The sequence below is a fragment of the Gymnogyps californianus genome, chromosome 4 (genome assembly GCF_018139145.2).
Source record: "Gymnogyps californianus isolate 813 chromosome 4, ASM1813914v2, whole genome shotgun sequence".
Lineage (NCBI taxonomy): Eukaryota > Metazoa > Chordata > Aves > Accipitriformes > Cathartidae > Gymnogyps > Gymnogyps californianus.
The window spans coordinates 37,295,096-37,307,348 of NC_059474.1; the positions used below are offsets into that span (position 1 = coordinate 37,295,096).

Below are 12,253 nucleotides of genomic sequence, written 5' to 3' on the forward strand. Positions count from 1 at the left end.
TTCATTTTCTACAGTACTTTCACCATACCCGTCTCCTTTTCCCCTTAAGAGTCAGTCAAAACAAAGCCCATTTTAAAAGAAATGAATGTAGAAAACGTGAAACGTAAGGATCTTTTACAAAGCGTCTTTTACAGTGCTGGGGACATAAAACAGGGCAGTGGAAGATAAGCCATTATGTATGTTGAGGAAGTCTAAGAATAAAGATTATAGGCAAACAGTCTACCTTTCTTTACAAGGCCTCGATTTACATCCCTGAAATCTCAAATTTAGCTATTACAATGAAGTCCTGTTGCACACAGAGCTGACTTTTTATCGCCACTTAAAATCTAATTAATCCGTATTGAAGCACAAAGATTTCTGTTGTGTTTTAGGGTGAGGGGTCATAGAGCCCTCTTTGTTCATCCTCAGGCTTGTAATCATCAGGCATTGGGATATAACTTTACCAAGCAAATTGGAAGGTAACAGATCAAATCCTTATCGGAAAGCCTAACTCGTGGTTTAGTGAAGTCCTTCGTCCTTTATGTGAAACTTTATATTCGTGAAGAACAAAAAAGTGTTTCAGAGCCTACAAAGGGTTAATAGCAAGGGCTTATATTTGGGGCAGCAGAGAACTAAAATCATCATAGCTTCCACCATCACTCACGGTAGCAGTACACAACTGCTGGGGAGACCTTCCTCCTCAAGCTTTTAGGACTCTGCTCTTACAATGGCCTTGCTCTACCGACCGATGGTGCAGTTAAGCGGCATACTGTTCTCTCTGTTGGGGTGGGTCCTGTCCTGTCTCACCACCTATTTACCCCAGTGGAAGAATCTTAACCTGGAACTGAATGAACTGGAGATCTGGACCATGGGACTCTGGCAAGCTTGTGTTGTCCAGGAAGAAGGGGGAATGCAGTGCAAGGACTTCGATTCTTTCCTGGCCTTGCCTCCAGAGCTCAGGATTTCTAGGATTTTGATGTTTTTTTCCAATGGATCAGGGCTTTTGGGCCTCTTGCTCTCGGGATTTGGGTTGGACTGTTTGAAAATTGGTGAAAGACAACAGGAACAAAAGAAACGGCTGTTGCTGTTTGGAGGAATGCTCTTCTGGATATCGGGGATTACAGCTGTTGTCCCAGTTTCTTGGGTTGCCCATTCCACAGTCCAGGAGTTTTGGGATGAGAATATACCAGATATTGTTCCCAGGTGGGATTTTGGGGAAGCGTTATTTGTTGGCTGGCTTGCTGGATTTTGTCTTATATTAGGAGGATCCCTACTTAATTGCACAATCTGTTCAACTGAAGTCCATCCATCTTCGGTCCGTTATGCAGCAGCAGAACAGCAAGATCAGTGTCAACACTTGGAAACTGAAACTAGGCCTTAAAATGGAAGGGTTTTAGTAGTACAGCAAGACTGCCCTATCTTTTTCAAACCCTAGTGCAAGCCAGAAGCTTGTTCCAGTAGTAATTCAAAGGACTCTTTGTTACCTAGCTGATTTCCTAAACTTATGTCTGTTTTCTCCATAACTGGTATTGGAAGGTGGCGTGTTTTCTCACCTGCAGAACTGTTTAAAACTTTGTTTCACAGCAGAATGCTGAAGTTTTCATAGACTGCGCAGAAAAGATGCTTTTGCTTTCTCAAGTGCACTGTAAAATCCTGAAAATGAATATGCATGTTCCCTTACAGCTTGGCTTTTAACCAAAATATGCTTCCTTTTCATATGCAACCGATTAAATGAGCCTCAAAGCTTGACTCCCTGTTGCAATTTTCCACTTGCCTAACGCCGTGACGTACAAACTTGAGAGTTTTCACGTCCTAAACAGTCTAAATACATGCATTGCACCAAATTGTTTTTCGGTGTACTTGGAAATTGTTGTGCTAAGAAAACTGTAGGTTTCTGAAATTCTAGCAAGCTTTGCAGATGTCTTTTTGTGCATGGGGTGTTACGGGGTGGGTGCTTCACACCCAGAGAGTTGTGTTTTCCCAGTCTAGCACATTAAGCTGCCCATACAAGTTATTCTAAGTGTTTCTGGCACCTGCATACTTTATGCACCAAAAATAGGCTGAGAAACGCTGCTTTAAAAAATACTTACACTATCTTCTTCCGATACAGGTATTGAGGCATTATGCATCCTATCAAAGGCTCCTTAAGCTCAACAACACGTTGCTCTGAACGTGTAACCTTTGACTTTCAACAACTTATATTTAACTGGCCACAAAGCAGACAGCTGCATTTGCTCCAAGTAGAGATGTATCAACATGGTATTAAAACTTAATTTAAAAACAAACTGTGAGATGCCAAAACTCGCAGAACTGTTATAATGCTTTAGCAGATTGATGGAAAGCAAAATACATGCTTTTCTTAAAAAAACAAAACCAAAACTAATAAAAGGTGAGCCCAGCTGCGGCCACACCCTTCAGCTACTGGTTTACCACACTACCTCCCTATCCCCCGAACACTGCACATGGACCCAGGCAACACAAAGCAGGAGGGGGAGGAGTACTTCATGCTTTATAAAGCATTGTTTTAACTTTTGTTTATGTTCAGTATGACAAAGAATTGAGCAGAACAGTGTCTGCAAAAGTGAGCGGTTTAGAGCTTCTGTGACTGTTAAAAATGAACTTGGTCCACAGACACAGGCTACAGTTAGCTGGATTTCTGCTGTCTGTACTAGGATGGATTTTAACTGGTACCGGTAACTATTTACCAGACTGGAAAAATCTCAACTTAGACTTAAATGTCCTGGAGCTTCGGACCATGGGACTCTGGCAAACCTGTATAGTGCAGGACGTAGGAGGAACACAGTGTAAAGATTTTGATTCTTTCCTAGCTTTGCCTCTAGAATTCAAGATTTCCAGGATTTTAGTATCTACATCAAATGGACTAGGACTTCTGAGCCTTGTGATCTCTGCTCTTGGTTTGGACTGCCTAAAGATGAAGGATACAGACCGGAACCTAAAGAAACAGCTGCTACTAGTTGGAGGAATACTCCTGTGGATGTCTGGAGTTCTGGCCTGAGTCCCTGTTTCTTGGGTTGCCCATGCTATAATCCAGGAATTTTGGGATGAAGACATCCCAGAGATTGTGCCCAGATGGGAAATAGGGGATGCACTGTTCAGTGGTTGGTTTGGTGGATTTTTTACAATTCTAGGGGGATCTCTACTCCTCTCCACGATCTGCTTATCATCTGACCATCAATCACCAGAGCAGCACACAAAGGCAGATATGCAAGACACCCATCAACATCTGGAAATTGGAAATAGAAGACTTTAAAAAGGGTAGATACGAGGTTTTCGGATTTCTTACTCTTGCATTACAGTAAGAAAGGTCTGCTGAACAGACAGGTTACTGTTTACAAGATCGGGGGGAGGGAATGTTTCTTACTAAGTAGTTCCTTTAATCACTACCTTGCCTTCAATTTTAATTACATTAATTGATGAGCTATGGAGATCTAAGTCACCACTGTATTCCTCCAAAATCTGATCAATTGCAGATTTTGTTGTTGTAGGTTTTGGTTTGGGTTTTTTTTAGGTTAAGGGAGTATAAAATGTTTAACCTCTAGGCATGCACGGAGACCTGACCATATTTTAAATGGCAGCACTCCTACAGGGGCTGCTTTAAACAATGTCTTTTTTACAAAAATATTCGTTTAAGTCCTGAAACAGTTTGTAGTGCCAGTTCAACATGCACTACAACAAACCTAATGCAGTACAACCTGAATGAAGTTCCCTGGACCTGTATCGTTTATGGTAAACTAAATGTTCTCAGACATAATGGCATGTAATACAAGATTCTCCATCGTGCACGTCTGCGAGAGAGAGAATGACTGAATGTGTCCCTGCACAATCTCTCTTTCTAAGGAAAGCCAGTATTTCTGAACAAAAATGAGATGTTGTCCAGTGGAGAGTTGACTGTGTTCACTGCTATTGCAGTTTTTACTTAATGAATGTTAAGAACTAACTTGAAGTATATGAATCAGTTTCTGTATAACACAGCCTAAGACTTGTCAGTGATTGATGTGAACTTTCTATAAATTGCAATGATTTTACATTGACAAAGCGGTAGCAGCCATCTGTTTCTGCAAAGAGCACATAAAGACATAGAACAGCAATAAAAGAATTAAATAAAACACTGGTCTGGAAAAGAGCTTTGTTAAAAAATGTATTTTCCAATCACTGAAACACGTGGAAAGTGCAGAGACAAGTTAATCTATGTGATGTACTTGCATACTCTTACAGACAAAATTAGAACAGAAACACATTCAGAATATAACCTGATTAAATATTTAGTTCAGTCCTGAGCATTTGATATTTAATACAGTATAAACATAGCAATAGTAAAAAAAAAAACCTTAAAATTATTTGATTTGTGTTCTATTACAATTTCTGCTAAACTTTGCTCATTTGGCTAAATATTCTTGTACCAGTAATATTTAGATTTTGATATATGCAACTGCAGTGACATTGGTACCTGGAAATATAACTAGTTACATTCGTTATACCCTGCTGTGCAGAGTAAATTCCACTTCAAGAGTAGTATTTATAATTTTAAACTGATGGGGGTTTATTTGTATGTATTATTTTAGCTTATTCTAGTCAGCGTTTCAAGTGTGAATAATCTGAATTAGTAAAAAACCCCCAAAACTCCAAACACAAATTGTTAAAAGCTGCCTATAAATATGTTCAACTTTACCAATTTGGAAAATGAGGAGCATGAATATGCTTAAGTCTCTCATTTCCAAATGAGTTTTGCAAGCTAAAGCCAGCAATACTTAAATTTTGACCTCACCTCATGCTTACAAATCAGATGATAATATTTTTTTGAAAATTATTCAACATGTGAGGAGAAACAGCTAATCCGGCAAGAATTTAGACAGCTCTAAATATTTTTCACAATAGCATCCTTAATGTCAAATATTTTTATGGCCAGAACTGAACTATATTAAACAGAACATAAATAAGACTGTAAATAAATAAAAGAAAAATCATAAAGTACACCTCTAAACATCATTCTACAAACAACTTATATAATCAAATTGAGAAGTTGAAACTGTCAACCTTCATTTCACCTCTAAATTAAATAATTCCAGATTTGTTTTTTAAAAATTGACCTTTCAAACATGAATGTTATCTCAAACCCAAGAAGAAAAAAAAAAGGGGCATTCATAAAGGATGTTCAATCAGTCATCTTGCCCAAAATAGCCTGTTTCGCTATACATTTAAGTGCACTGATGTATTTGTGCATAAGAAAACCCTTGGGTGTTACACAGACCTCTCATCACAGAACTGTCACTTTCAATTTAAGACAGCTGCTACCATATTGTGGTTATATTTGCTTCCATTTTCTCACCAAGTAATTATAGCCTTTTTGAAAGATGAAGTCCATGCATATGTGGCTTGTTGCTTGGGGAAGAAAACTTTAGCCAGTGAATTAAATACATTTGAGTGCAACATATTAAGTAGAAAATGAAATAATTCTGTTCTCTGCAATGTCCACCTACTTACACAGTACCCACAGAAGATAAGACCCCAACTGCTTTACCAAGACAGGGCTGCTTAAACACCTACCTGTAATCTTCTGGACTTCTAACAGAATGCATCCAAGTTGATGCTTCTTCCTAGCAGGCTGCTTCATGTAAGACAAATTTGAAACATGCCGTTCACATCTAGTTATTGAACCTGTGCACCCTCAACTGCATACAGGGTCAATTGTGTATTTTTAAAAATGTATTTATTGTACCGAAATACGTGAAGACTCCCAGTCAGGAGCTTTTCTTTTTCAGAAAGGGTTTACCTTACCAACAAGACTTCTGACATCTGATATGACTTCACATTAGGATGTGATGGATTTTTCTCCTGGTACAAATACTTCGATGAAACATCTTCATATTTGTAAACCTAGCAAACACTTTTACATATTCCTAGTGGGCAATAAGTCAGGCTCTGGGACAAAAGATTAACATAGAGAAACTCTCATTTTTAAGTGGACAGTGGATATAACTATTCCGATTTCAATGCTGGTATTCTGAAATTGATTCAGCTTCCAGTTCAGAAAGCAGCTGCCCCTTTTGGTAGTCTCATAATTAGTTTTTAGGGTTACTTGTCTGCCTTGCTTTTCTCACTCTCCCACAGATGCAAGAAACCTTTTAGTGCAGGTTAAAGTACTGTACATTCACAAAACTAAACTCTGAACTCTGTCTCTTCCTACAAAGTATTAAAAAACAAAAACAGAAGAAATTTGTTTTCAGAAACAAAATTCCAATGTGGGTGATGAATCTAATTAGCAGCTGTTGTGAGGCAGCCTTGATGTTTTGGAAAGGAGCTTACACTTGTGGTTAACTTTAAACTATAAAAGTCACACTCTTGTACAAAAATATTGCATGGCAAAACAGCCATCTTCACAGTCTGCTCACATGAAAATAGTGAAAAGATAAACAATCTTCTGTTGAACATAATATTTCTCAACACAGTGCAGTTCAACAGGATACATGCTTAGTACTGCCTTTGTTCCTTTGTTCCATCTTTACAAAATAGAAACACACATGCAATACATACAAACTGTACAAAATCAGCATCAGTATACCAAAATTAATCTACTTTGGTTTTCCGGTTGTTGGGGTTTTTTGCCATTTTTTAAGCATACAACAATTCAATTCACTATATTTTACAAATAAACATTATCAATAGTGAATGTAAAATAGAAGATCTTTAAAAGCAGGTCACTGGAACTACAAAGTTCATCTGAAAAGAGATGAACAAGTGGAAAAACACTTCAATGAAAATGCATAATTATACATCATCAGCTGGAAGGGCTGGTATACTGATCTTTGCTCTTGTGAAGTATGCTATCTTCTCCCTGAAATTAGAAAAGAAAACAAGTTATTATTTTGCTATTTATGGCATGACTCCAATGTCATCTGCTGTAGAGTTGCTAATGTTACAGCACAGATCTTTAAAATACAGGTTTGGAAAATATACAGTGAGGAAAATACACAGTGAATTTATTTGCAAGTGTGGCATTCTGACATAATTCCCTTCTTAGGCAGATTTATGTAAAAAGCAGCTCCAATTTTGAAAAAGAAAAAAAAAAATCAATATTTCATTAATAACTGCAATGATGAGACTGAAATATTGATCTAGTCACTGAATTTCCTATGATGATGTTTCAGTGGGGGGACAAAAAGGCAAAATAAAACATTTTATCCTGACTTGGGAAAAGGGGGGAAAAAAAAAAAAATAATTGGGTCTGGGCAAGACTCAGAGAAGCAGAATTGCGAACCCATTCTCTAGTTGCTTCCCCTGTGCTGTAACCATTTCTGTCTCCTATGAACTGAGAGATTACAAAAGCATAACAAGTTTACACAAGCTTGTCTGCCAGCAGCCTAGAAAGCAGGTAAGTATTGGGGGTTTAAAAATTAAAGCTCAGAAGAGTCATTCTTCCTGAAAGCTTAAAAAAATCCCTCTGTGTGATTAGTCTGTGAGGCCACGGCACCATAACAAGTCCAACTAGCAGGGTGCGTGCAATTCAGCCTGAGGAGGTAACTATTTGTCCAGTAGACTAAACCGTGTTTTCCACTGGCAAAGCTTGAGTTCCATCAAAAACAGTAGCTCAGAGCAAAATCAACTACGTAAACTGCATTCCTCGGTTAGTTGTGTGGTGATTAGAAGATAAAGGAGAATGGAGTCTTACAATACCCTTCTTGCAGGGGAATGTCTTGAGTGCTATTACATGTTCCTGTAAATTTGGGCAGCAGTCTGTTTGTGATGACTGTTAAATGACCAGCACTGACTAAAACTCCTTCTCAAGACTTGCACATAAAGTCAAAACTGTTTGCAGATGCTCTGAATTTCATACTGAAGATAAACAGCTCAGCTGTAACACTTCTTCGCTGAGGAACCCCTTTCCTTTCTTGCTTTGATTCTGTATCACTTCCAGTTGAGGTCTGCAATATGTGCCTCACAGGCCCCTATTTGCTTATGGATTTCTCAAACTGCTCACAATAGACTGGGTTAAAAAAGGAAAAAAATCTCACACTTACTAGTGGCTGACTTAAATTTCCTATACAGGAATCCAGAAATCAAACTTTAAAAATGTGTGTTAGTGACAAAACAGATTAAATTAGCTTGCAGTACTGGTTCTATGTGGAACAGTAAGCATTGCATTTTTCAGTCAACAGTTTTGTATTTATTTTTATATGGAAGTGTGGCCTTCGGGCTGCTAGCCTGCCACTTACTGTCCAGCCTTTTAGGAATTTAGACCAGTTAGAATTAAGGTTTGAGACAGAAAGTGTTCCTTCTGGCTTATGCTAAGCAAGAACACTTGATTAATTGCTTCATGTAATCGGTTGCTGTTCCCACAACCAAAAGGAGGAGGGAAACAAAAAGGAGGAGGGATTCAAGATCTTTCTTGATTAGTAAGTCTCGAGCAAGGCAGAAGTAGTGGTTAATCAGTTTCCTGATGAGACATATACTGGTCTCCTTCTCCTTGAGGGGCGATTTGCTTCAGGCATCTGCCATCACCGGAGAAGATCCCATTACTTAAAGCCCACTGTCAACCTACTGTGGGTGAGGTGAGCCATGGCGATGGTCACACACGTGCTTGCCCACAGCGGATGCCAAACAGAGGTCTGAAACTTTTCACTCTGCTTCCTCACCACCGCAGCTCAGCTGACATACTGCCACCTCTGCCACATGAGCAAGTGACCGAGGCCCGGTCCTCTGAAACTCCAACTTCGAGCTATGTTAGAAATGTATGATGTTTCTTGCAATTCAAAGGCGTGTAGATTTTTGAGTAATATTACAGGGCATGTGTGATTGTATTTAGAAATAATTCATGTTACTTCACTACATTAAAAAGAGCATGAAAAGCAGAACAGGCCATACCTGAATGACTGCACCTGCAGTGGCACTTTCTGGCTCTGCTCCCGTAACCGGCATACATCCTTAGAAGCTTTCCTCATCAATTTCTCAGCACTTAAACCTTGTTTCCGTTCTTCTTTTGACTGCTCAGCCTGTAAACAGGGAAAATAACTATATTTTGCTAATAATGAACTACCACTCATTTCAAAAGAAATGACAAGTTCTTCTGTGTCAAGCAAAACACTTGGCAGTGTTAGGTTTACGGTTGGACTTGATGATCTTAAAGGTCTTTTCCAACCTAAATGATTCTATGATTCTGTGAAAATCTCTATACAAAGGGTCAGCAAGACAAAAGACGGACATCATAAGCCTAAGCCATGGGCACAAAATAAGATGACAGAGCTTTTCCTAAAAAAAATAAATAGAGCAAATCCCATGCCATCACAGGTGGCTAGTAGGTGTTACAAGTGTTGAAGAGGTATTTCTTAGGGCTCCAGTTAGACAATACCTAAATTTGTATAAACAGATGTTGTCTATCCAAATATCTTTTTAGAACTGGGAGACAGTGATTCTCTTCCCATGTAAAATACTTTTATTTCTTAATGAAAGCTCTCAGGAAGGTTGCCTATACCTACTCTAAAATGACAGACGAAAGAAATAGAGAAGGCATGCTCTCAAAATACACTTTCAAGTTTTGTTGACCTTGTTAGCAAAGTTAATATTCATGAACTTTTGTGCTTTTATTCATGACACAACACCTGTTTTGCATGTGAGACTCACTTCCTTCATTTGCACTGTAGAGGTGTAAAAGCCAAGGCAAGTGAACAGAACACCAGTGGTAACAAGAGATCAAGGATCTTTCTTGACATGAACATTGTTGAGCAGCTACATACCCACCAGTAAGTTACAGTATTTCTGTACCTCAGTATTGCTGGCTCCATTACATATGTCTTTACCAAGCACTGCTGCATCAACAGGACAATCGCAGCTGTACCATCCACCATTTCGGTGACAGACTGCTATTAAGAGTTGTGTTTCGTTTTTTAAAAAAAACTTTATAAAGCGTTTCTGAATGCCCAATAATTTGAACAGCAGCTCTTTTTAGGTGGGCAGTCACCTGGATTTCTTAGACAAATGGCCACCTTTCATATGCAGATGAGTCCCATAACACATGCTTTATCACCCCCATCACGTGTGGGGTGCGTGGCATGGGCAATGCCACCTTGTGTGTGCACTTAGCTTCATTTCTAGACTGCAGGGACTGCCAGAAAAATGTTATTTACTGTATTTTGAATTTTGTCAGCCATCAAAATTTAATAGAAGCAGTTCACGTTCTTCAACAATTTTTAAAGTTCTTTAGAGGTTAATTTTTGATGCTTAACTTTAGGCACTCAGACTTGAAAATGCTGTTCTGTTACCTCAAATTAAAACACACACCCAAGCCAGAAACAGCGATCTTCAAAGGTGGTTTGTAACTTAGGAGTTCACATCTCCAGTTCTGAATTCAACCCAGTAGGCTCCCAAACAACAAAACCAACTAATTCAAAAAAGTTAGTCCATACTATCAGTTTCATACTGGGTATTTACAGAAATCTGTTCACACCAGGATAGTGGTACCCTCTGTCTGTTGAAATGCACTCCAGTGTTTTATATGAAAGTGTTTTCCATGAAAGAACATCACCCTTTCAAAAACTCACTCAAAATCCAGTCAGCTTGTACTGCTGTTAACTTCTTCAGTCCCCAACTCCAAAATAGCTGCGATTTTAAAATGAAATTAACCTATAAATATTGTTTTCCTTATTAGTCAACATAAATTTGCAATCTACAACTGGTAGTGTCTTAATTAGTTCTACATATGTCACTGGCCATATGTTTTATCAGCTCCCCTAGTTAATATTTATCATCAAAGCACTAAACATACAATATTTCACAATTTTCTAATTTTATCTTTTCCCTAACTATACACGAAATTCTTGTGACTACCGCATTTCAGTTTAACAGCATAGATGACTTCTTTGTTTTCATACTCTCTATTACCATGTACTCCTTTTTCATTTTTTTTAATCCTTTTATTTTTTCAGGATGCTCTCAGAGAAACTTTGATTTCAGCCCAATGTCTCTAAGAGTATGCATGTGAGAAGGTATGTACATGACCAGGTTTATATTTACATCATGTTTCTTGAGTGATTTATAAAGATAGTGAATCCTCCATCTATACAAAATACAGAAAAGCACACTAATACATTGGCCATACATTCAATAAGTGCCAAAAATCTGGCACTTATCTCCCAAAAATAAGTGCCAGATAGGAATCTCTGTATCTGCACTTAGCTTAAGTGTGAGATAACAGAGAAGAAACACTATCAAAATTAAAGCTGAAACACTAATTCCTGTCTTGTTCTTCAGTGGTTTTTGTATAGAAGAAAGAAAGTGAATCTAAAGAAAAACTGTTAACTGTACTAAACACCAAAACACTGGAACGAGGACATATTTGTGGTATTAATGACATAATTACAGATTACCTCTACATAGAAGATGTACTGAAAAGAAATAAAGAAGATCTTTACAGATATTCACAGGACTCTTTTGGACATACACAAACAGGAACTATTTCAGAGGACACTAGGTGTCTGAAAACTTACTTGTATGAGGATTTAAGACTCAAACTTTGAAATACTGCGTGATTTCTCACAAAAACGCCATCTAAACAAGAGAAAATGCTTCTGGTGCACAGAATTACCCACTTTTTTCTGATCTGCAAGTATTAGTGGGCTTTATGTACTTGCTGTACTTAGGAAGGTGTGGTAGGAAGGGGAGGGAAGGTATGGAGTCTTGTGTATTTGGCTTCAAGCAGAGTAACTGTGTGCTAGTAAGTAGCCACTGATTTTCAACATCCCCCACATCTGTGGTTTCATTTTTCACTTGAGACTCTCTCAATTTCTCTGGCACTTCCAGCTGCTGCATTAGTCTGTGCCATTATAATGCCTGCAGGATCTAAAAAATAATCTATGACAATGTTCTCTAGGCTGCTGTGTTTTGCTAACCCAAGAGGAAACACTGACAGCAGAGTACAGCATTCTCAGGGTTGTTTTGCTCCACAGGGGAAGGCTGCAATGATTTTAAGGGTAGAAATATTTCTAGAAACTTTGTAAGTGCTCTTCAAAGAGGTGGAGTGGCTGTGATCATTCTTCTGACTTTTAGCTTGGAAAGAAGGACTTAAATGCTGTGCTGTAGCCTGCATATATTTTAGGATCATATATTATTACCCTTATTCCTCATTGCAATGTGTGTCATGGTGTTGATCACTGACACCAGAGATATAAAATATGACAAACCTATCTGCTGCCTTGAAAGAGCCAGCTGAAATAAGAAAGCACAAATCCAAAGGATTTATAATATTAAATGTTGCAAAGGCATA

The 12,253-nt window shown here is 38.3% G+C and overlaps 3 protein-coding genes across 3 annotated transcripts in view; 2 read left to right on the forward strand and 1 right to left on the reverse strand.

The window, feature by feature from the left end:
- Nucleotides 1-706: 706 nt before the first annotated feature.
- LOC127016144 (claudin-22-like) lies at nt 707-1,360 on the forward strand. Its single transcript, XM_050896479.1, has one exon. The coding sequence runs from the start codon at nt 707-709 to the stop codon at nt 1,358-1,360; it is 654 nt and encodes a 217-aa protein (XP_050752436.1).
- Nucleotides 1,361-2,593: 1,233 nt separating this feature from the next.
- LOC127016155 (claudin-22-like) lies at nt 2,594-3,250 on the forward strand. Its single transcript, XM_050896494.1, is given in 1 exon segment — nt 2,594-3,250. A coding segment is annotated over 1 exon segment (657 nt).
- A 2,996-nt stretch (nt 3,251-6,246) lies between these two features.
- The window catches only part of WWC2 (WW and C2 domain containing 2), a 102,930-nt gene continuing 96,923 nt past the window's right edge, over nt 6,247-12,253 (reverse strand). The window contains exons 22-23 of the mRNA XM_050896048.1: nt 8,860-8,987; nt 6,247-6,832 (exon numbers count right to left, since the gene is read on the reverse strand). Of these exons, the coding sequence (XP_050752005.1) occupies nt 6,766-6,832; nt 8,860-8,987 (195 nt within the window). The 3' untranslated portion in view covers nt 6,247-6,765. The remainder of the gene's footprint in view (nt 6,833-8,859; nt 8,988-12,253) is intronic.